Genomic DNA, 25,024 nt, shown 5'->3' on the forward strand with positions numbered 1-25,024 from the left:
ACGGCATTTCCTGTGATTCTTCAGTCTTTTACAATGGGCAATATTAAAAAAAAAATTGTATTCATCCAGTAGAGGTGCATACCTCTGTATAGAAAATACCGACTGACAGTAGGTTTGCTAATCTTAATTTCTGTGTTATGGATTTATGAGTAGTCATCCACGAGTTCCCACGGAGCCTGCAGACCACTGAGTGAAAAAACTCCGTCTCAGTCCGCTGCGGGTTTATAGTGTAGCACAGCAGTGGGCACACGCTGATTAGATAATACGGAGCAACAACGTCTCCAGTCACTGACTCTGTGGGCAGTACTGGAAATCAGCGCGCGGGGCAAGTTCCTGGCAGCTCAGGGGTAAGATGCTGGGTGTATGAAGGTAGTTTTGGCAATGAGTGGACTATTTAACAGACAGTACGTTCTGGTGTGTCGCACAGCTGATCACAGGTACCATGAATGGCAAAATCTAAGGCCCTAATCCTGCAGAAGTACGAACGACACGAGTGGAGATACTTCTGATTAGACTGCTGATGTGTGCGAAGCTACTCCATTGGGTATCTTCACAGGTCTGGATGCCAGGGTAAGTGCAGGAGAATGTGGAGAACGTGTGTCGGTTTTTTTTTTTTTATTTTCATGTAGATGAAAACATGGGGAATCAAAGTCTTAGTTTAGGCTCTAAAATCTTGAAGATATCTCAGGCTGTTCTATGAGTAGAACCACGACTGACTTATTTTCACAGTGAAAAAATATCTTGGGGGGAGGAAGGATATTTGTGTAGTAAACTAGAACGTTGTAGGATGTGTAGCAATGTAAGTACTGTTCCATTATTGGGTGGGTAGGTAGGTGGGCGAGATGGCAGGGCAGATGACTCGGTTTGCGCGGATGAGTAACGACCCAGTTCCTCTGTTGAACTCAGGTGTGATTCTCTGGCAGACTAATATCGCTGCGGAGGCGGCGTTAATTTGTATTTGCACACTGTGGGGACTGCTTTCCTTAATTCTGTGTCTGAGGTGATGTTGAATCTTCTTGGCGGTGTTTATTACCTCGCACTGTATTTGCTCAGGAGTTCTGCTCAGAAGGGGGAGTTCACTCAGGGAGCACAGGTGCACGGCGTGAGGTAGAGTGATTCACGTGGAAAATAAAGAAATCTGCATTCAAGCATACTTTTCTTTTTGATAATGGAAAGTTCAGTATGTAATTTGGTGCCAATTTAAGGTCATTTCGTTTCCTGCTCGAGAGATGTGGACCGAGCCGCAGGACGCGTTAGCTCTTTCTGCTCTCTGCGACGCGCCGGGCTTGGGGGCCAGGCGGGATAACGCGGGGGGCTCAGGATCGCGAGCCCGCCGTTTTATTCTCGCCCTGGCACTTCCCCGCGCGGTCTGTGGCCGCCGCATTTAACCCTCGCGCGCCTCGGTTTCTCCGCCCGAAAAACAGCGACCGACGCGGCGCGGCGTGGGGAGCCTGTGCGGCGCGGGGATGCCTCCTGCCAGACCGGCCCGGGTTTGGTTTCTTCGGAGAGAAGGCTTAACTGTTGCCGGGCAGCGCCGGCGCTGCCACAGGCGGGACCGGGGCGCAGCCACGCACCGCTGCCCCCGCTGCCCGCCCCGCCACGCCGCCGCCCGTCTCCATCTTCCAGCCCGCTCGCAAGCGGCGGGAGCCGGGCGGCCGCGCAGCCCCGGGCTCCGGCCGAGGCGGCGCGGTCGGGAGCGAGGAGCTCCCCGGGGAGCCGCCCGCCGCCGAGGGAGACGCGGGGGACACCGCGGCGAAACGCAGCCCGGCGGGCGGCTGCGCGGCTCCGGCCAGGCCCGCCAACAGTTAACGGCGGCTCCCCCGGGCCCGCCGCCGCCCCCCCAGCCCGGCGCTACATTATCGCTGTTATTTCCCCTCCTTCCCTCGCCTTCCAGTTTTGGCAGGGGATTAAAGTAGCTCCCCCCTGTGGCAGCAGTGACCCAGAAACGAGTTCGATTCACGGAGTCCTTCCTCCATAACAAGTACAAACGTCAGTCAGAGGGAGTCTCTGCCCGTGTGTGTGTGTGTGGCGTGTGGGGCGCCGGCAGCCGCGCTCCGCGCCCGCTCTCCGCCGCCGCGCCGAACTCATGCGGCGGCCCCGAGCCCTCCGCGCAGGGGGAGCCCGGCCGCGCCGCCCGCCCTCGCCGCCGCCGCCGCCCCGCCGCCGCCACCAGCAGGTAACCGTGCCCGCCGCCGCCCCGCCGCGCCAGCCGGGGGACCCGCCAGCACAGCCATATTTGATGGTTTTTTTGTCGCTCCGGAGGCGGCGAGAGAGCGGCTTCGTGCCGAAGGTCGCTGCCTAGTGGAAATAAGATAGTACGTCATTAACATGGCGCCAAGAGCCGCGCCGCGCGGTGCGGGGCGAGGGGAGGCGGCCGAGTTGCGGCTCCGCTATCCCACAAGCAACTTGTGCCGGGCTGGGGCGGGCGGGAGCGACGGGGCGGTGGGAGGAGGGAGGGGAGGCTGTGCCGGTGCCGGCAGCGGCGGGCGGCTTTTTGTTCCGCTGCGGGCTCCGGCGCGGCGAGTGAGGGACCGGCGCAGCTTTGAAGGGGCAGCGGCCAAGTGAGCCGCCGGCCCCGCGCCGCTGCGGGCTGCGCCGAGGGGCGGGGGGCATGGCCGGGCACCCCCCTCCGTGGAAAGCGTTGGAGCAACTTGGTGGGCAGATAGGAATGGCAGAGCGCAGGTCCCGCGCGTAGCGGTGCGGGGGGAGCCGCGGCCGGCGCCTGTCGCCCTGTCACCTGCATGCCCACGCGACCGGCCGCCTCTCGGCGGGGGCGGGGGGCGTGTGCGGGGGTGTCCGTATGCAGGAGCAGCGCTGTAGGTACGCTGACCTCCCCCCCCCCCAGTCGCACTTGGCACTTGCTTTGAAAGCGTAAAAACTGCTCATCGGTGAAACTGAGCATAAGTTGCCTTCCGGAGGGAGCGGGAGAGCCGCGGCCGGCTGGCCGCCTGCTCGGTGGGCGCGGGAGGGTGCGCTGCGGGGCACCGGCGGGCGTTCCGCTGGAGGCGGCGGGCGGTCACCGGTGCGTCGGTGCCCCCCGCCCCGGCGGCGAGCGCACGGTGTCCCCTGCCGGGGAGCAACTCGGCGGGGCGGGGGGCAGCGGCCGCCAGGTGCACGGCGCAAACTTCGGCGAGGCCGGGGGAGGGGTGCCCCGGGGCAGGACGGGGCTGTGCCGGCCTCCCGGGGCGGCTGCGGCGCGCCGGAGTTTGTTGACGAGGCAGCGGAGCGTCCCCGGCGGTGTGGAAAGGCGAACGTCGCGCAGCAGGGCAAGGAGCGGCGGCGAACGCCTCCAGTTGCCCGGGCGGCAGTCGCGGCAGCTTCGCGGCCCCGCTCCTCCCCCGGGGCCTGGCGAGCAGGGTGGGTCCGGGCGGCGGGGGGCCGGCGGTCCGGCTCCGGCAGGAATTCCACTTGCTGAAATTAGACAAAGCCGCCCTGATGCTGCCGCCGCTGCCCCCCTGCCTGTCCCTGCGCTCGGGCAGCCGCCCCGCTCGGAGGATGATTTTTCCTTTCTTTCTCCCCTCCGCTTTTCCCTTCCCGTCGCCGCCCGGCAGCTCGTTAGCGGCAGGCGGCGGGGCGCTCGTTATTTCGGGGAGGGTGGAGGCAAAGGGTGTTTGTTTGTTTGCACCGCCTGCTGGTTGGTTTCCTGTGACAAGAGGTGATACACAGTTTCCAGAACTGTCTGGGAGTGGGAGGAGAGACAGACACAGAAAATGAGGTCGTCTCCTCGGTGCTGCTGCTGCCGCCGCCGCCGCTCAATCCGCCAGATCGCCGTCCCGTCCCCCCCCCCTACCCCCCGCGCTCCCTCCGTCGCAGCGTGGAGATGGGGCGGGCGGGCGGGGAAGGTGCTTTGCCCGTTTTCGGCAGCGGCGGGGGCTTGGGGGAGAGGCAGCGGAGCCGGGGGCACCAAGTTTGATTTGCAGCCGGGGCCGAGCGGATTGGTGCGGCCGGCGGCGGGGAGGAGCGGGAGCCTCCGGGAGGAGGAGGAGGAGGAGGAGGAGGAGAGGGCGAGCCGGGCCATTTCAAATGGAAGCCGGCGGCCGTGCCGCTGCCCGGGAAGGTGCCACCCCCGCGGGGGAGGTGTAGCCCGGCGGCGCCCGGGCAGGGAGGCGGCTCCGGCTCCGCTTCCCGCCGCGGGCCGTGTCTCGCCGCCTGAGGAGCCCTCGGCGCGGGCGTTAACGGCCGGCGGGCGCCCGAGGCGGGTGTGGGCCGCCGCCGCCCGCCCGGGCTGGGAGCTGAGGTGAGGAGGAGGCGGCGGAGAGCCGCCCCGAGCGGCACCCGGCCGGCCTAGAGCCGGCGAGCGGGCGGCCTGAGGCGCCGCTTGTGGGTCTGCGCTGCGAGCCGCGGCTCCCGCCGTGTGGCGGGGCGGCCCCGAGCCGGCGGCCGCTGGCTGGGGCCGGCGGAGGCTCTCCTCGTCCCGGAGAGGGCTTCGGCGAGCCGCGCCGGGCTGGCCGCTGCCGCGGCCGCTTGCCCTTCCCGCGGCTGACAGCTTGGTGCCAATAAAGTTTGTTAGACCCACCCGCGGGTGAAGTCCGCGGGGTCTGGGGACCGGCCGGTGGGTGACAGGCGAACGGCTGGTTCCTGCCGCTCCGCGCAAGTGTCCAGAATGGGTTACTGCTCCTTGGGTAGTTGTGAGGTGGTACTAGGGATTATGATAGCGTTTAGCAACACATTTTAGCTGACACTTTAATGTTAAAGCAGGGAGACGCTTTTATTCTAGCCCCGCTTTTCAGAGAAAGACCTGGCTGTGATTTGGAATAATTTCCTTTTTAAGCAGGCGCTGTCTTTTAAGTCAGTCAGAAGCTGCCCACATGGGTAAACCTGAAACCTTCATAACAGTTATGCCAAAATATGCTTGTTGTGATTCTATTTCTAGAGGTTTCTCACACTCAGTAGGATATTGTTGAAACAGCAAGGGTTGTACGTTTTAGTGGCAGGATTTTCCCTCTGGCTTCAGATACTGCTCGCTCCCTGCTTTTGAGCTGTGTTTAATACATATGTTTAAAATAATAATAATAAACTCTCCTTTCCCCTCACAGCTGCAGATTTCCCTTCCAGCTTCTCTGGTTTCATTCCCAGTTCACAGCGTTTCCTCAAATGTTTTCTCCATCTGGTTAGGACTGCTGCTTCGTGCTCCTGTTTTCAGCTGGAGCTGACCAAGCTGACAGCTTTTTCTGAATGGAAGAGCTGAACTGCAGTGGATGCAGGATGGGTTGAGTTAAGTCATGGAGCCCAATTTATCATTGCTGAAGATTCTGGGCAGTCGGTTTCACCAGCACAGTTCGGGAATGGTTTGCTGCCACTGCCCCGATTCTAAGGTAGCATTATGAGCCGACTTGCACAGGTGCATAACTGAGCATGTGGATTGCTGAGAAGTGATGGGCTGATAGGTCCAAATTGTGCTTCTGCCTTCCCTTGATGAAATTTTAAATACATGTGAAGTCAGCAGAAATATTCGTCGTGGAGAACACTCTTGGCCTTGGAATGTACTCTTTTGTTTCATGATACTTGGAGGACTTTTTCTCCAAATTTAAGGTCTGTGGCTTCTTTGTGCTGTGGACTGTGCTATGTAGTACTGTAGTATTTCATTCAAGAGCTCTTCTTGTGTCTGCATGACTATAAAATGTTGCTGTCGAAGCTTTCATAGGTGATTAAGAGGAATTGTAAACTTGTAGGTGCATTTTAATGGTGTAACTTATTTCTGATATAGTTCCTCTTTTTTTTTTGGTCTGGGCATAGATGGGAAAAGCCAGGTTTTTTCCTCACTATGTCAAATACTGGTTGGTGAAGACTGGGGTGGTGTCATAAACAAGCTATTTAAAAAGAGCACGGTAGTAGAAACCAAATGTCTTCATTTACTATCCATGTTGTTAAGACTATGTCACACTTCCATTTGTACAATAACTGTTTTGAATTGATTTCTCACATGCTAGAGATAATTAGGTCTTATTGTCATTGCAGTTAGTGGGTTACTTTCAGGAAAAGCCAGTTTTTCAGTTTGTCTTCGGGGTGTACATCTGTCATAATTCCGCTTTCTTCCCATTCTGTCTCTGCAGCTGTTCAGTGCAGTTTATATAGTGACACCGGTTAACACTGTTACAGTTACTTGTCTGTCAGAGGTTGAATTGTACACTTTTTACCCAGAGGTGTATACAGCCCTTAAAAATACTTTAGTAAGATCTGTGCTATGTAAAACCTTTGACCTGAGGATTTAGATTTTTTAATGTATAATTATTTTAAAAAATTTGGTTCCGTTTAGCTATTTGCATAACAAAGACTGACACACTTTACATGTTTCTCTTTGATCATCTCGCTACTTGGGGTCAAACTGAGTGGAGAAAGTATGCTGCGTTCTTAACAGCGCAATAGTGGCATAACATGTTCTGTGGTGCATTGCACCTGGGTGTACCTGTGTGCACACTGCTATGTCAGGTTTATGGGGTGGCATCTAGATTTCTGCTCTGAGGAAGCTAGGAAAAAGGATTTGGATTTTTTTCACTCGTATCTGTGCAACCCCTGGGACTTCAGTGTGGGACAAAAAATGTAAAAGGAAAGATTTTGGCATCCCTGTCCAGTGGTTTTTTTTTTTTTTTTTTTCTGTTTCTTTTAAGTTGATCTCTTGCAGGAGAATGGAGGAGCATGATAATGCTTACTGGTAAAAATAGTGAATCTGCTGTACTGTATCATGTTGCTGATTCTAACCCATTCCACTGCATCTGCCAGCAGATCCTGGGAAGTAGGCAGAAATGTCTGTACTCCTAACCGTATCCTGCTTGACCAACCTGATCTCCTGCTATGACCAGGTGACCTGTCTAGTGGGTGAGGGAAAGGCTGTGGATGTTGTCTACCTGGACTTTAGCAGGTCCTGTGACACTGTTCCCCACAGTATCCTCCTGGAGAAACTAGCTGCCCAGGGTTTGGATGGGTGTACTCTTCACTGGATAAAGAACTGCCTGGATGGCTGAGCGCAGAGAGTGGTGGTGAATGGAGTTAAATCCAGCTGGCAGCCAGTCATGTGGTGTTCCCCAGGGCTCAGTTTTGGGTCCTGGCTTTCTTAACACCTTTATCAATGATCTGGTGAGGGGATTGAGTGCACCCTCAGTAAGTTTGCAGATGACACCAAGTTGGACGGGAGTGCTGATCTGCTGGAGGATAGGAAGGCTCTGCAGAGGGATCTGGACAGACTGGATTGATGGGCCGAGGCCAACTGTGTGAGGTTTAACAAGGCCAAGTGCCAGGTCCTGCACTTGGGTCACAACAACCCCATGCAACACTACAGGCTTGGGGAGGAGTGGCTGGAAAGCTGCCAGGCGAAAAAGGACCGTGGGGTGTTTGTCAACAGCTGGCTGAACATGAGCCAGCAGTGTGCCCAGGTGGCCAAGAAGGCCGACGGCATCCTGGCTTGTGTCAGGAATAGTGTGGCCAGCAGGAGTGGGGAGGTGATCGTGCCTCTGTACTCCACAGTGGTGAGGCCGCACGTGGAGTACTGTGTTCAGTTTTGGGCCCCTCACTACAGGAAGGACATTGAGGTGCTGGAACGTGTCCGGAGAAGGGCAGCGAGGCTGGTGAGGAGTCTAGAGAACAAGTCTTACGAGGAGTGGCTGAAGGAACTGGGTCTGTTCAGTCTGGAGAAGAGGGGGCTGAGGGGGGAGCTTATTGCTCTCTACAGCTATCTGAAAGGAGGTTGTAGCGAGGCAGGTGTTGGTCTCTTCTCCCAGATAACTGGTGATAGGATGAGAGGCAATGCCCTCAAGTTGTGTCAGGGGAGGTTTATATTAGATATTAGGAAAAAAATCTTTACTGAAAGAGTGGTCAGGCATTGGAACAGGCTGCCCAGGGAGGTGGTTGAGTCCCCATCCCTGGAGGTGTTTAAAAAATGTGTAGATGCACTTCAGGATATGGTTTATTAGGAATGGTGGTGTTGGGTGGATGGTTGGGCTTGATGATCTTAGAGGTCTTTTCCAGCCTATGATTCTATGATTCAAATGTTACTTTGTGGCCTGACATTGATAATATTGGATTATCATCTAGTCATTTCATTTGCATAGCATTTTATAAGTATTTTGAAAAAGCCTTAGCGCTCTCTCCAAAACACAGTCGCCAGAAGAAACATTTCAGGCATTGTAATCTTGCCTTTAAAAACAATCTGAGCAATTGTGCCATGTAAGTCCGGGGTTACATTTGTGTGTTTGAAGTTTGTACCTGATCAATGAGTAAAACTCAGAGCTTAGCTTTCAGAGCTAGCATGATGAACAACGATGGAAAAGCCACCGGTGACTTGTCACTGTAAAGCACAGTGCCTTCAGCCTCTGGAGCACTGCAGCAGAGCGCATTGCCAGCCTCACCGGTACTGCCCTGGTGTGGCTAGCTCATCTGCAGGTGCTTGGTGGCTGAAAAGTCATGGCCTCTGCCCCAGCTATGCCCTACATTGCGGTGGTGTGGTTGCACGAAGCGCACTTGGATGCTTCGTCCACCCTTGGAAATGGTGTAGCACTGCCAGCAGAGTCATGGCTGTGTTTGGTTGAAGGCTGGCATTTGTATGAGCTCACTCCCCTCTTCCCCCCCAATAAATGGGTAAATGTTATAATACAGGAGAAACAACTGTCGGCATGGTGTGTGTGGGTCTGTCTGATTTCTGAAAGGATGGTTTTAACGGAAAGAAACAATCATCTTTCAAGGAAATGAAACGACTTACAGAAGTTGCTGGGTTATTAGGAATTTACACGTGTCACTGAAACCTCGGAGTGTCTGGCCTGGTGATCTGGCAGCCCCTGTTGCATTAGGGCTGCTGGACTCTGGACTCTGTTGTAGCTTTGCAAGTGTTGGGCTTACTCTGCAGGTGAACGGTGTGTGGGCAAATGCCCTTCTGGGGGCCGGTGTAAGGTGGAAAAAACAGCTGTAGAAATGTTAGTGATGGAAGATGCAGGGTTCAAAGGCACTGCTTGTTTGGCTGCTTCCTTGCTTCAGAGAAGTGTTATTTTTGCGCAGGGGGTTGGGAAGTTCTGTGGCATGTGTGGGTGTAGCGAAGGTTTTGTGGAAACTTCCGGACTAAATAGCATTTATGTGGTGGCATGCAATTGTTGGGAACTGAGCTCAGTAACTTGGGTGGTCTCTTCCTGTCCTGCAAGTGTTACAGGCTGTGTGCATAGTTGTTACTTACTATTGGTGTGAGTCTTAATGCTTGGCTTAAATACTTCACCCTTTTTGTGCTTACATGTCAATTCTCTTTGCTTACAGGCATAACGATCATAGCCAATTTGTACCATTAAACTCCCTGTGGTACAAGCAGTCTTTACTTCTGACCCGTTGGAATCGACAGACGTACTTCGGTTTCAGAATATGTTTTAATGAGATCAGTGTTGAATCAGGTGCCTTGTATATGCCCCTGAGTATATTAAGTGTATGTCAAAATAAAGTCAAGTGAAAAATACCAACATTTTCGTGACTCTTAAAACTGAGAATTTCAAAGAAAAATGATATTGCTGGCACTCAGGTCTCAGATTAGGAAAGAGAATAAGTAATTTTACTGAAAAAGCTTGCAAGTTTTTCTGTTCTGCCTTCTTTGGTATAAAAATACCTCCTTATTTTTAGTTAAGGATGTCCCATGAAGAATAAGTTACTATAGTTTGGTTTGTTTTTTTTTTCTTGAAGATGAAAAAGCATTACTTGCATTCACAGTATTCTCTGAACATGCTGGGAAAATGTGTATGTCTGTGGTTCAAGATGGAAAGCCTGCACCTGCAGTCTGTACCTAACCATCACTATCCATAATCCGCATTTTTTTAATGCAGATCTTGCGTGACTTGAGGTCGCCATCACCTGATAGAAACCGATAGTCTTTGAGGTAGAGGCACTGAGATACCCTTAAGAGCAGCGTTATTTCAGTCTGTGTGGTTGTAGTTCTTATTAGCTGTTCTAATGTTATCTCTGGATCGTGTGTTCTGAACTGTGGATATGAACATCTGGTGGAAACAGGTTAAAATTATTTAGAAGTTGAAAAAAAGCTGGTTTATTACTTCTAATGACAAAAGTTTTAGGGGATTAATCTTAAGAGGTTTGAGATTTGCTCTAAGAAGCCAAGTGCTGCTTTTCCAGCTGTGATTTAGCTCCCTATAAAGTCAGGTTAGGTTCCAAGATGGGAAAATGAGACCTCTTGATTTTAACTCTTCCCCCCCCCCCCCCCCCCCCCCCGCCATGTGTATCTCACGGAAGCTTCATCAAATGGGGTATTTCTTCTAGTGTTACTTTTGGGAATGCAGGCTTTTCAATGTGGCCAACTTCAGAAACCTAACTAGAGTGGACAAGGAAATTAGCTGCCTTATCTAATACTCTGTACTCCAGGAAAGTGGCTGCTGTTCTGGCTTCTCTTATTTCCTCAAGAACTATGGAGAGTGCTTGATTTGGGAGGTGTGAATATCACTCTGTCCTTGAAACAGCAACAAAAAAGATGTTTAGTTTATTTTTTAAAGACGTGGTAGGAAGGAGAATCTTCTGAGTCTTTCCTTGTTTTCTGAATTTGCAGAAAGTATGGCTAGGAGAAGATGAACTGAAAATATTCAAAACGATGTGGAGGAGCAGAATTTCGAATTTTGTTGTCCATTGCAAGCTCATGAGTGTGTCCCAGTGTATCTATGCTATGTTATTTTGCTTCATGGCGCATAGTACTTTTCAGACTGTGTGAGAATGAACCAAGGAGTGAGGGTTTTGACCAGGAATATTCAAGTTATGTTTCTGAGAGAACTTGATTTTTCTTTGCTTTCTTCCATGTCTTTTTCACTTTGTTTATGGGAGATATTTCCATTCTGAGTATGTTCTTTTACATTGCTATTGTTAATATTTCTGTAAATTATAGGAAAAGTATGTGAACTACTGGAAGAAGTACCTTACAGAATAGGTGTTTATCCCACTGGTTTTGACCTTATAGCAGCTAATTGATTTTTCAGTTCTGTCTCAGCCTGTTTTGGATCTGAATGTTGGCATTCTGTCTTTATAAGTGACCGTATTTGAACTTGGCTCTGGATCTACTACATTTATACCAGATCTGTGTTCAGATGGTTTTGATGGTGCGGGCTGGTCTGTGTATTTATTCATTGGCAGCATTTCCATCTGCCATACAAAGTTCTGGTCTGCTTCAAAGGAATTCTTTTGGAGAGAATTCTTATAGCACTGTGAGAGGTTGTTATTTATGATTCTTTATTCTTTGGCATCAGACATTATATGTGAGCTTTTACTCTATGAAATGGTGACAGAAGGTCTTCGTGAAGTGAACCATTCAGTTTGCCTTTACCTTTAGTGAGCAAAGTTTGCAGCTCAAAACTGTTACGTGTTTCAAAGACAGCCATATTAAATGCCACTCAGGAAGGTCACTCTGTGGGAGGGAGGCTTCCCCCTACATCTGTTTGTGTGTATGATATGAAAAAGAAGGCAATCTTGCAGTGCTTGAGCACTTACAACTGTATTAAGTTAATTGGAAGTGTAAAATAGAGTCTCAGGTTCAGTTGCTGGTGATCTACTAGTGATGATGAAATGAATTCCCTCAAAAATGTGTATTTCTTTTAATAGGAATCACTTTTGGGAGAGAAGATATTTTTGTGTTGTTATAAAAACAGTATCAGGCTTTGGTTAGGCTTTTTGGGTTTCCGCATTTTGGGAATTAGTCTCATGAAAGTTGAAAGCATTATTGAGTTTACTACAATGAGACGTGTTCTCAGTGAACAAACTTGAAGTAGTTAACTGTACTGAAGAGCCAATGAAAAGAGTTTTGCTGAGAGGTTTCTAGGAAATCCCAACTCATGTAAAAATGAGGAGGTTAGATTTTCTGCACCTACCTGGAAGCAAAAAAGTATTTTGGCATCCGATTTCCAAATCTGCACCCCAGAGGTATGTACGAGGGCTTTGCTGCTAGCAGAACACCCAGACCTTGTTGATATCACGATTGATACGGGGTAAGCAGAGACTCAGGGGATTTGATGTACATCTAGAGTCATTGTCAGTTTAACTTATGGTAGATAGGCCTTTCTGCGCTTGTCTTGTCATGTTTTTTCTGCTCTTCAACTTGGACTTTTTAATAGCTTTTTACATGTAAATGCTGACTGGCTATTTACAGCTTCCTTCATTTTTCTGAATTTGGTTTCATTCCACAGAGAATACATGCAAAAATACCAATGCCCTGTGGATAGCAGTTGAAAAGATTAACTTTTTGCCTTTACATCACTGGTTCATGTGCAGTTGAACTCGATATTGCTAGAAGTCTGGCAGTTTGGAGGAGCTTCAGTGTAATCAATTGGTGGTCTGATTCCTGAAAAACAGTGACGTGTTTGGCATGGCACTATAAATGTGCCTGCACGGGGAAGTTACCTTAGAGGGTGGTGCCGTGCGGGGCCTAGATAATGTGTGTTTAGTTAATCTGGGAAAAATTGGCTTGCTACTGCTTATGTTTCTTTTTTTTTATATATAAGTGGATGACTTTAATCTTTGATTTCATGTATCTGGCACTTTAAACAGGAATAAAATCATTCCAAAAAACAGATTAGCCAAAGTAAATATTTACACAAGCAGTTAAAATGTTATTGTATTGCAAATCTAGTGTCAGAATGGGCAGGGGAACTTAAGCGCATTGACTGCAGATATTTAGTGATTTTAAGACCTCTCCGAACAAAATACGCTTTTGTTTTGGGGTGAAGGTGTTGGTGGGGTTGTTGTTGATACTCTCCAGTGTAGTTCACCTGCTCATATGATGACTGCCTAATTAAGTATCCTTGAGATATTCACTGTTCATATTTCAGATGCTGTTTAAAGTTGTTTTCCTTTGTGTGCTGTAAATCCTCAAATGCCATCAGAAACACAACTTGATGACTGTGTATTATTGTCTTGGGTTAAGTGCTGTCTCATTGCTTTGCAGGCTGCCTGCTGTTTCCCGTGGAGATCATGAAACGACGTCGGCTTCCTAGCAGCAGTGAGGATTCTGACGACAATGGCAGTAAGTGCTCCTTTGTTGTAGAGTGCAGTAGGTTATGAGTTTGAAAACACATTTTGATGCAGTGTTTTGTGTGACAGAGGCATTTTGCATATTGGTTGGACTGGTAGAAATGTGTGTTATAAGGATCCAGGAGCACAGGTGCATGGTAGATTCAGGATCCCCCCTGCCATATTGACTATATGGTGTTAGTTAATAACATAAAACAAGAAAAAGTCAGTTGTCATCTTTGAAATCTTTGAAAGCAGTACAATTTGTCATTAAAAGCACAGAACTTGCATGGAGATGTCTGCTAACATTGTCCACAGCTTAGTATTTAATAGAAGTTTGCATTAGGATTTTAAATTTGCTTCAGTGTTCTCATACTCTCTTGGGCAAAGGAAAGGTATATTGCTTCAAACTTAAGTAGAAAAGATTGATGGTGCATATAAGTTGTTCTTTACTTTGAACATTATCTTATTTGAGGAATAACTTTCAAGAATTTCAATTCAATAAATCAGTAATTTAGATACAGAATGTATTTTTTTTAACTGTTTCTCTACTGACATAACTAACACTGAGCTCTGTATGGTATATATATTTCTTATGTGTGGATTCCAGGGATTGATAATCTTTGATTTAAGCAGAAAAAACAAGGCGAGGGGGGAGACGATAAAATGACAGTTTGGGAAAAGTGCCAAGGTGTTTTATTTGCCCAAACAAGCAAGTTGATTGTACTTGACAATAGTGCAGCTTAGCCAGTTGTCAGATTTTCCTGGTTTTAATTTGACCTGTCTGGGTGCACATCTTCAAATCAGAAGTCTTTTGTGAGACTTCAGCCTGAAATGTAACAGAAAATGATCAGGGAGGTTTTCCAGGTGCTTCTGAAAGCTCTGCTCTGAGAATGTAGCCCTGTGCTGCACTGTTGCCTTGCATAGGTGACTACTTCACCTGCATGCATTTCTTAGGTGTGTCTGTGCTGCATGGGAGTCAGCTCAGGTATGGCCAAATCTGCACCTTAAAACAACCTCAGGCCAACTGTTGCTGAAATGAAGGAGTGGTAAAAGTATTGGAGAAGGTGAGAACTAGCAAGCTGGTACGGGGTTAGTCCAAACAAGTACTGAATAAAATCTGTTAAAGAAGTGGGGGCTGTAGCTTGTTTTTGGAGAACTTCGTGGAGCTGGGGGATTTGGGAAGACAAAAATCCTGAATCAGACCTGTTTTGCCTTGGTTAGAAGTTTGCTTGAGGTTATAAAATTTGAAGTCTGTGTGTTTCCTCAAAGGTGATGTGTAGTTCCCCAAAACAAAGATGTGTTTTTACTTGTAAAATAGACAAGTACCAGCAAATGTGATGTCTTTCATTAGAATTTTGCTTTACCCTTTTTTCATTCCCTAGCAACTTTATATTAGTGTTTCATTTTGATCATGGTGTTTATTTTCACTCTCTTATCTGTGTTTTTTTTCTCTTTGATCCCTTCATGTGCCTTGTGTTACGGGCTTTACCAAATAAAATATGAAGCAGATAATCTTGGAATTGAAGTTCTGAAATGGATACAGTTGACTGATCTGTTGCTGATTATAATGCTTGTTTGTAATCTCATTTGGTTTATAACTATCTGGAATAGAGCTGTCAATGTACTGAATTATGTTTTCCAAAAAACTGTATTTTCATCTGTTCCATAGATCAAGATACAAGAAAATGATTTAGGAAAAGAAAAACAAACCCTTGGCCTTTTATGATCTCTCTATTTTAAAGCCTAATTAATATGAATATTTATTGAATAAATTAAATGGCAAAAGGCAGTGAAATTTTAAAAGTATTTTCAAGTATTGTTTGAAATATATACCACTTCTCTTTCATTACACTTACTTTTTCTTGACTTGATTATGATTTTTTTCCCCTTGCGCAGTTACTGGGCAAATTCAGATACAGGTTCCTGCATATTCAATCTATTAGTGTATACATGGTCAAAAAGATCCAAGGGTTCATAATTGGAAGCGGAGATATCACTAGTGTAGGGTCAGCATCTCCAAGGCTTTTTGTCATTCACACTTCCCTGAGAACAATGTCTGATGCTCAGGCCCTTTCTCTCTGCTTGCCCAGTTAAAGGAGATACCAGTAGTTCCTTGTAACTATGTTTAAATGTCAAGGGTCTCCCCTTACAGGCTTCACCTTCATTTAATATTTTCTTGTCTTTACTAGAATTGCTGATTACTCTCACTATGTTAATTTCTGTATTGTGATTTTGTCAGTAGTATCTCTGATTCAATGTGCTGCTACTAGTGAAGGGTAAGAAAATTTTGTTGCCTCAAATAATAAAAGGTAAAAACTTATGTGAATTTCTGGGCTCCGTGTTGAAGCCGTTAAGTTTTCCACTAGCAGTTTTTCCCTTCTCAGAGTTTCCAGAGGCAGATAACAATTAAGTAGGCTATTCTGAGCACTTCAAACAGCCATCTTCTAATTGAAAAGTTGAAATTTTAATCAACACTTAGTTGGAATCCTGTTGCCAAACATCTGCTTCCCTTCAGTCAGCGGAACCTCTTGATCTCTGGTACACTTCTTGCGTTCCCATCATACTGAACTCGATAGTCCTTCATCTTAGAGCTTAGCGCTGCTCTTCCTCATCTCTCAGGGTGAGGGGCGGGCCTCCAACTGTTGGGTTTCTTTGGTTCTGAAGTTGAGTTTTCGTACTGTGCCTTAGCAGACTGTGCGATCAGGCGTCATCATGAGTGTCACTGGATAAATGTTGTTGGGGTAACCTGAATGATGATGCCTCTCTGGAGTAAACTCCAGCGTGTAGACTAGTGCCACCTGGAAAATATTTTGGCATGAAGAAATACACATTCTGTTTTATTGAACTCGGGAACAGGAGTATTTATAAGGTAATAGTAATGATGCTACTAATAATGGAATTTATCTTAAAAAAAAAAAAATGAACATACAAAGATTGTTTTCCATTATATCGCTGAACTGAATCAATTTCCTTGGCAGTCACAAGGTGATAGAAAAACAAACCTCATAACCCAGGCACTGAAGATGTATTATACTGAAGATACAAGCATATCTGTAGTTCTGCAGAGGAAGTAAAAGATGCTCTCCTTTTGTGAGATGAAAGAAGGGGGAATTGTTTTCATTTAGGGGTGAAATACAGAAGAACACTTAACGACATGGCTGCCATCCTAGAGTACATACATGTATTTACTGACTTATGTAAGATACTGTAGTATGGATGGATATATATTATTTTCAGTATTTTAAAGCTTTGCAGCTTAAAGACAGAACCTTTGCTTTTCTCATCACTTCTTTTTTGCCCTCTGACTTTATTCTTTCCCAAAGCTAAGTGCAGACTTCAAGCCCCCAAAAGTGTTTATTTTACGTCCTTCAACCTAACTATTGAAAATTGTTGAGCTGTGTCCCCTTAAAATCAGAGTTTTAAATCCTTGTTTAGACATGAGGCCAAAATAGCATATTTGAAGGACTGAGCAAGAGGTTTCAGTGAAAGCTGTGCACAGCAGTTCTGCAGTTAGTCCCTGGATATCTGAGTGTGTTCTCAGAGATTTCGTTTTCTGAAATTATAGGTCACTTTTGAACATTTTATCCATGAAGTATAATTGAATGAAAAATGGCTGCAGGCATAGTTCTGGATGTTGAACTTTTGTCTAAATACAGAGGAATGATATTGGGAGAGGCTTGGGGAAGGATTTGAGATTATTTGCACCTCAAAGTAATCCTTTTTTTGTCATCTGGCAGCTTGTTAGTTTCTGTCCCTTTCCAGATAATGTATTACACCAAATATAATAGACATTAATATTAGCCAGGCCCATCATAAAAGCCTTGTGATGTACATGCCATCTTCTTCAGAACCTCTATGAAGTAAATTAGTAATGTTTACCTCAAACTCAGTTATGTCCTTGTTACCTGCATGGCTGACTAGGCCTTTGATAATCTTTAAGCAATTTTTGTTACATTGTATTTCAGCTTCCTCTTCTGTTGCAAAAACTCCTTCTCCTTATGATTCCAAGTCTTACTCAAATTAAATGTTAGATACTTGAAGCCGTTTAATCTTTCCTGCTCAATGTTTGACCTGATGACTTATCCTCATTGGTCTGTAAATCTGCAAGGATGGTTTGTGCTGCGTATTCCATGTGCTTTGTTTCCTGGTGAGATGAGGTTGTGCAGTGGAGTAGTTTCCAGTTATAGCTTCAGGGCATTCCTTTTGCACAAATTGCTTGGGCACGTGGACAGACTGTGTCTGAGACAAGATCTGAAGCTCAGACAGTTGTGTTGTAGGGAGCTTGGGTGAAATCCAGGCCCTGCTTGATGTCAGCGAGAGTTTGGTCTCCGCTTTCCATGAGCAAGGAGTTCAGAGCATGATTTTCTTCACACTTTACTTGCTCCAGTGATGCCTCTTCATTTATTCTTGGAGGGGTTATCAATTCATCGTACTCCTACATGCAGAGTGTCTGAGAGAAGAACTGAAGACACTTGCAGATGAGAAATACCTAAGATTTACAAGGTTTCACATCAGTTCCGAGAAATGAAAGATTTAATACTTATGGAGTGTATTTCTGAAATTTAGATGGACCCTCATTCTATCATTGCTAAACAAATACTATTTTAAAGTGAAACATATTTTGCTAATATCCATTCCTCTGACTGAATGATGGGGGTCTTAGGTTTAGAAGGGTCTTTTTGTCCCAGTGGATTCCCGTTTTGCTTGAGATGGATGCCAGAGCGCCTTCACACAGGTTGCTGAATACAAAGCCTTAGGTGTGTAAGTCATTCACCACAGAACTGCAGCCGCTGCTGGCCTGAAATGTGGCAATTGCTTACGCATTGCGCATAATGCTCCACAGCCTTTTATGAAAAGGAAGTGAGGAACATTTTTTGGTTTTCAGTTGAACTGGCTGTTAGGTGCGGCATGGTGATTGAACAGCAGACTGATGTAGTTACAGGGCTAGAATATGAGCAAAGTGACAAGTTTAGTGGTCACTACTGTGCGTTTGAAAAAAGATTGTGGCATTTAGAGCGATGACAAATGGTTAGAACAAGCATCTGATAGGACATTATATCTGAGGGAGGAACATCACACAGAATCATGGAATGGTTTGGGTTGGAAGGGAACTTTTAGAACATCCAGTTCAACCCCCCCGCCATGGGCAGGGACACCTTCCACTAGACCAGGTTGCTCAGAGCTCATCCAACCTGGCCTTGAACACTTCCAGGGAGGGGGCATCCACAGCTTCTCTGGGCAACCTGTTCCAGTGCCTCACCACCCTCACAGTAAAGAACTGCTTTCTTACCTCTAATCTAAATCTGTTTTCTTTTAGTTTAAAGCCATTACCCCTTGTCCTGTCAAATCGTAATAATCATATTCATCACATAATCATATTCATTGTTTTTGGAGAGGCACATTTTTCTTTACAAGATTGCTGAGTACACCTAACTCCACTGGAGTTGAAAGGCCTGACAACATCATGTTATCAACCTATGAATGCAAGCTTGGGAGGTTCTCAAATTGACTTTGGTAATCTGTAGTAAAACTTGTGCTAAAACTTTGTATACTGTTATGGTAAAGCATTGCTACAACCAGAAGCCTTGAGCTAGGGAGCTGGAGTGGCACCTGAGACCCGTGATGAAAAATGAGATGGGGTCTAGGAATTCCTCACTGTTAGAAGAGTGACGTGTGCCTATGCATGGTTAAGTATGTGGTGTTTATAGAACTCAAATGTGTGCTACTGAGAAAAGGGGTGATATGAGGGAATTTGTATTGAACTGCTGTTGCAGGGAGCTGCAAAGACTGTTCATTGTGTGTGTCAGATACTGAGCAATTGTGCGATGTTGTAAAGCACTGCAGAGATCGTATGGATCCGTGCATTGTTCTGCAGCTGCAGTTGGGTAGTTGTCAAATGACACTTAGTTTTGAGTGGCATCAATGATGGCAAGAGATAAAAGGCTGTTGCTTTTTCTGTTTTGATCTCAAATGAGATTATTGTATAATAATACACTATAATGTAAAGATAAGCAAGATAGATGGGCAAATCCTCCAGCAACACAAACTTGAGAAGGGGAATTTGGCTATGTGAAACGATGTCATAGATCGTGTTTGCATATGTGCTGCTTTCTCTGTGATAAGGCCTGAAGACTTCTGCACAGCTCTTTCTATACCTAACATCATGGAAAACTGCCCTTAGAATACTCTGCTTCTATTTTATTTGTGCTGGAATTTGGGTCTAGACATGTGGAGTTATGCCTAATTGACATAAAGCCTTACCGTAGAGAGTTGTGAGCCAGGCAGTAAATGGGGAGACTCTGGGCATTTATGTTTTCTCTTCAGGTTGCAGATCTTTCCGACAGAGTGTTGGCAGCAGCACCTAGTTGGTCTCCGAGTGAGCTGAAGAACAGTACAGGCATCTGGAAATGCCAGTGTTAAGCAGAAGTGACAGCCAGACACACATCGGTGTCGAGGAGGTTTTGCTCTGTTGTGCTGCCTGGTGTTAACGGTGTAGTGGGAGTGTATTTATGGTGGGAGAAGTGCTTTCAGGCTCCGGGTGCTCTGAGGCTTTGAAGTGTTCAGAGGCTGTAGCAGCAAGTAGTTCTCCAGGGACACAGCTGGGTGCCTTGCAGGTGGCTTTGCAACAGGCTTGCGCATGGTGCATGATAGCTGAGCCTTTTCTGCTCATGCTGAGTGGTACATTAGTTGTGGGGTAGAATTCCTTGAAGGCTTGAATTGCTTTACTGGTCCGAAGGAATTTTCTATTTTGATGGTCATTTTTGGAATCAAAACATTTTCTTGACAGATCGTTTAATACATTGATACGGTTAAAATTGATCATGTTTTTCATTTTGGGAAGTGTGTGTTCTTCACAAATACGGGAAAGTAATTCATTCCTTGATTGCTTGCTTTTATTATCAGGAGGTGTATGTGTTATATACACCCTGTAGTGGTATTACAAAACCACTGTATTTCCAGTGTAAGGTGTGGATAATAGACTAGGGGAACAGATAGTTTTCCTACTCAAGTCTTAGAAGTTTCCTTTCCAGCACCAGTAGCGCGTTAGAGCTTTGCCTCTCTTGCTGCAAATTACACCTAATTAGTTGTTTGGGATTTCTTTTTGCTTTTTGTCTATAAGTGGATAAATGCAAAGGGAAAACTGAGACATGTAGTAAGAGTATGATCCTACTCCCCTTGTTCTCAGTGGCGAAAACCTTTTGGAACATACAAACACCTAGTCCATTTGAAAGGATCCTACCTATAAAAGAATCAGAGTAGTCTTGATGTATCTCCTGGAGTGACGATGCTAGCTAGGCTGGTGTGTTCATCCTTAGCTTGCGTAGTCATGTCACAGAATAGGCGCTTAATAAGACACCTTGTATCTCTGCTGTCTAACGATGATAGTGATGTGTGTTTTGAATGTGTTTATTTAGCTTCATGCTTTGAAGTTGTGTATTTTTTATATTCACTGTGATTCACATGGCTTTTGGTAGCATGGGCTCTCTTAACATATCATTAATTTTCCATTTGCTGTAGAACTCATTTCTCCCGTGAGGTATATAATGTTAACTTACAAAAGTTTTACATCTTCCAAATCCCAGTGATTCAAACTTCCTTCATGTTTTTTTTTTTTTTGTTGTTGTTTTACCAAAACTGAGTTTAACTCTGTCATGATCTTTAGTTGTTTTTCTGGTCTTGGTGATCCTATTCCAGTTTGGGACTAAGGGTAGTATTCAGAAAACTGTTGATGAACGTAGTCATTTTGGATACTTACATGCAAGAGGATAATTTTGGTGAAAAGTGTCTGGAATCTTTCTAAAACAGCTCAATTAGGTTCATGTGCTTTTATAATACAGAAGAGCTGTTTTGAATCCTGTGTTTGTTTTGATCACAGTAGATTGTTCCTTCCGTATAATACAGGAAGGGGTCTTCATGTATTTAGACATAAAAATCAGATCATTAATCACTGCAGTAGCTGTAATTGCCTATGAACTTCTTCTTTCAGTGAGGTCCTTCGTCTCGATTGGGTATGAAAATATGGAAAGGATGCCTAAAAGACAAGTAACATCCTTCATTTTCCTCCTGCACTTTTATTAGTGTACTCAGAGTGGGTTGATTGCTTATTAATGAAAGCAGCTTTGACTAATTCAGTGACCTGGTCTTGGCACTGTTGAAGGCAGTGATATTTTCCAATTAACTTTAATGGAAGCAGAGTTGAAACTCTTATTTGAGATTTAAAAAGTAGTTAAATGTAATACCGTTATGGACTGGTTATTTAACTATCATTTGACTGGCTCCTTCAATTTCTTGCACTTCTGTGTAAGTGGTGGTGGTTGTTTCAATTTGTGAATGCATGCCTTATAGTTGGGTTTTGTTTATTCAGTGAGTAAATGTTTTCCCTATTGAAGTGAAGCCCTTGCCAAAGGTCATCTGTTAGCAACAGTTGCAGATCTTAGTGGGCTGTAAAAATTCAGTCCCATGAGAAATTCTTCCACTTTTTTCTCCTGGTATTATGTATAGTCAGTTTACACTGCTCAGAAAAATAAACAGTCTCTTCAGTAACTTACTAAAAACATCGTGTGTTTTCACTGTGCATTCACCAATTTTATGTGCAAGGAAACAGCTATTACAGAGCTATGTAAGAAACAATTTCTTCCCTTATTCATTGCAGGAAGTTGGTTGGCATGGAAAAAATACTCATTATAACATATCCTGAGGAAGGCTGGCAGCATTTGAGTTGTCTCTTACGGATGGAAATTTTACATAGTATGCTTTCGTATAGCACTTTAAAAAAAAGTAATTTAGAATGAAGATTCTGTAGCTTTGGTGCTAAGAGTTGACCTTTTGTGCTGCGTGGAACAGTTAATTAATCCAGTGGCCTTACCCTTGTGTACATGGACTGTGTCTAAAATAGAAGACACATTTAAGACACTGTTTTGATGCGTAGCATCTGCAGATGACACAGTAAAGAAATGGAGATGGAAGATACGGCAGGGATTATTTTAGTCCCCACCTTTGTAGCTTCTCTGTGGCATGAGAGAGACCTGGAAATTCATCTTTTAAGACCCACATTAAAAAAAAAAAAGCAGCCCATATGCTTGCTTACTTGTCTTCAGTTTATGATAAGTTGTCATCAGAGCTGAACTAAAGCACACAGGTAAAGATCCAGAAGTACATCATACTGCTGCTGCTCTAATTTTGCCAGATGCATGCATTACTTGGGAACAATTGTGTTAAAGCCTCCAGAGTAACCAGCTCTTCTCCCACAGAAACTTCAGAATCAAACATCACTTTGCCAGTACAGCTTGTCGTTCATAATTCCTTATTGTGTATGCAGACTCCCTCCCCCAGGTCCAGGAGTGTACGAAACACTCAGATCCACAAATGAATTAGAAATTTCAAAGTGTCTGACTTGCTGATGCAGTGGTCTAACTAGCTGAATATCTCAGAGGCAGATAGTTGGTCAGATATTAATGTCTTGGTGATAGAAAATATCAGAACCCACAAGAAATGAATACTGATCTGTGTGGGTATGTATGTAGTCTATGTCTTCTGGTGAGGTTGTTGATTAAAGAAATCACATCTGTCTGAATGTTAAAATATTAATATATTTGAATTGTTACATTGCAGGAAAAATCTGTGTTTCTGTCATGAGTTTTAGCTATATCTGACACTTTTTGAGTGATTTCACTTATTCCCCTCTTCCTCTTCTAGGTTGAGTTTGGTTGCGGGCTGATAGGATCCTCAGAAGGAGTTCATACTGCTCCGTGTGTTTTTTCTTTAGTTTTGAAGAGAATAGTTAAATGCAATGGTAGTGAAATGATCTTGGGAGTCTGGCTTTCTAAAGAGATTAGTAAATTGCAGGTGGTCACTTTTTTTCCATTTGCTGTTCTTTTTTTCCCTTCACAGAAATAGAAAATTACAAGTGTAAAATAGAGGGACTTAGGAAAGGTGCCCATGACTTTTTAAAAACCTTTCAAATCATCAGTTTTTATATTAAAACACTAACATTTGCTTAAAATAATCTTTTCTGTATTCTTACCTCCGAAGGTAAGATTTTTAGCTGTTTGCTGCGTACCTTGCTTCAATTTTGACTGTAATGCGTCTTCTGTGTAACGTCTGTTACTCACCGCTGTGTTACAGAGTGGTTTTTGTTGGGGCAGATTCCTTAATGCATTGCTAGCTGAAAAGAGTAGACAAAAGCATAACTGCAACATAACGAATTCCTCTGATGACTTGTTACTCCGTCATACCTTTCCAATGAAAGTCTTGGACAGTCATTTCACTTTGAAAATGGTTTTTGTTTTTAAGAAAGAACTTAGCCCTTCCTATGCGATCTGTTTTTGAGCAGTGCTTTCTGATCCGCAAGAAGTTTCTGCTGGATGATGGGAGGCGATGTTGCTTTTACGGACTGTAGCCTTACGCTTTCTATTCCTAACATCTGTATGCACAGGCAGTGAAGACATGAGCACGGTGGGAAGGCCTTTGCGTTAGTTCTGTTTTATTTATCTACAGTTAATGCCCCGAGCTGAAAAATCTGTGTTCATCCTTCAGGGTTCAACATGTAGATTCTAGCTTACCTATCCTGTAGTCCTTATTGCAAGTCCTTCATCTCTCCAACGCATGAGAATTTGGCTTTTTTTTTTTCATTACGGCTGTGTAGTTGGCAGTGGAAAATACCTGCCGTACCTGTAAATCTTACTGAATTGAAATGAGGTGATTTGCACAGGTATAATATACTCTGGTGTCAAAGCACTACCTTGCCAATGGAGTGTACATTCTTTCTCTTTTTCTCCTGTTACAGTATTTCTGAAAGCTGACAAGAGACTCTGTCAAAAGGTTTCAAGGCAAAAAGCTATAATTTGTTTGGAATGTAATGAATAATTATGCAGACAAAAATTGTACAACCATGTTGAAGGATTTTCACAGGAGGAGAGACAGAAGCTTGTTTTGTGGGCTCTGCTGTGTGTGCAGTGGCCCTGTGCCTAATTTTGAAAAGCCTTGCTCTGGTAAAAATTGGGTAACAGATACAGATATTCAGAACATCAATATGTTACCTTCAAAGAGTACATCTCAGGCTATCAGCAGACCTCCTGCTCAGTTATTAATCTGCAGAAAGTGGTTTATTGATGCTCAGAGGGAAGCATGTTATGAGGTAGCTTTCTTCAAATGCTGAGTGGAAGGCCAGTAAGTGCAGTGCAACCAGTTGATGCATGTATCAGTAGAAAATGATAAACAAAACAAAACTAGAAGAGTGAGCACAGAAGTTTACAACTGAGTAACTTTTTATTTTCTGGTTCCTTTTGAAAAGGGTCTTTTGGAGGTTCGTCGTAGAAGCCTGGCTCTGGCTTGCCTTACTTGTATAGTCCCACTGAAGTCAATTGGCCTTCTTGGGTGTGCGGGGAGAGCAATGGCGTTTATGGATACATGGCAGCAGTGTCTGCAAATGATCATTTCTGCATCCTAGGTCTGTCCACCTGGTCCCAGCATTCCAGATCTCGACATCGGAGGACTTCGTGTTCCAGACATGAAGATCGAAAACCTTCTGAGGTATTTCTGGAATTTGATTTGCATTTTGTTACACTTATTAGATACAAAGCCATATACATGTTCTGCTAATGGATCAATTTCTTCTGATTAACACTTTCTTTTCATTTTGCTACATTTTAGCTGGCATCTGCCCCCCACCCTTGGCCCCCACCTTTTTTTGTATTTGCCAGGAGATCAGGGAGTTCAGTTGTTGTCACAGCCGCTGCCAGCACCAGTTTCCATCTGTGGATTTTGTTATAGTCTGACACCCATTCAACATAGCTGCATTTCTTCTGGTATTTTAAGCGTCAGGGTTTATTTGTAGCTTGATTTGTGAACAGTGAAAATTTACATTAGGTGCATTTATGTCATAGTTGGTATTGGGTCTTGGTATGTGATCTTTGTTAAAGTGCTTGTCAGACTAGAAATCTGCTTCCTGACAGTTCTGTCTTGCATAGTGCTTTGAGGAAGTCCCATCAAGGGAGATATAAATCTTTGAATTTACAGCATGGATCAACTGTTAGTAACACATAAACGCAATCCAGTT

At 45.1% G+C, this 25,024-nt stretch overlaps 1 protein-coding gene across 7 annotated transcripts in view; it reads left to right on the forward strand.

Moving 5' to 3' along the window:
• The first annotated feature begins 276 nt into the window (after window positions 1-276).
• JADE1 (jade family PHD finger 1) overlaps window positions 277-25,024 on the forward strand; it is a 48,996-nt gene continuing 24,248 nt past the window's right edge. The window contains exons 1-4 of one of the 7 annotated variants that reach the window (XM_075420963.1): window positions 277-347; window positions 428-570; window positions 12,899-12,976; window positions 24,416-24,498. In XM_075420963.1, coding sequence (XP_075277078.1) covers window positions 12,925-12,976; window positions 24,416-24,498 — 135 coding nt within the window. In that variant the 5' untranslated portion in view covers window positions 277-347; window positions 428-570; window positions 12,899-12,924. Of the gene's footprint in view, window positions 348-427; window positions 571-1,946; window positions 1,990-2,121; window positions 2,177-2,292; window positions 2,316-2,810; window positions 2,821-4,218; window positions 4,238-12,612; window positions 12,977-24,415; window positions 24,499-25,024 lie in introns of those variants that run through there. The other 6 variants (XM_075420964.1, XM_075420962.1, XM_075420965.1 and 3 more) reach the window with 6 other exon arrangements.

This window comes from Opisthocomus hoazin, chromosome 5, assembly GCF_030867145.1.
Source record: "Opisthocomus hoazin isolate bOpiHoa1 chromosome 5, bOpiHoa1.hap1, whole genome shotgun sequence".
Classification (NCBI taxonomy): Eukaryota; Metazoa; Chordata; class Aves; order Opisthocomiformes; family Opisthocomidae; genus Opisthocomus; species Opisthocomus hoazin.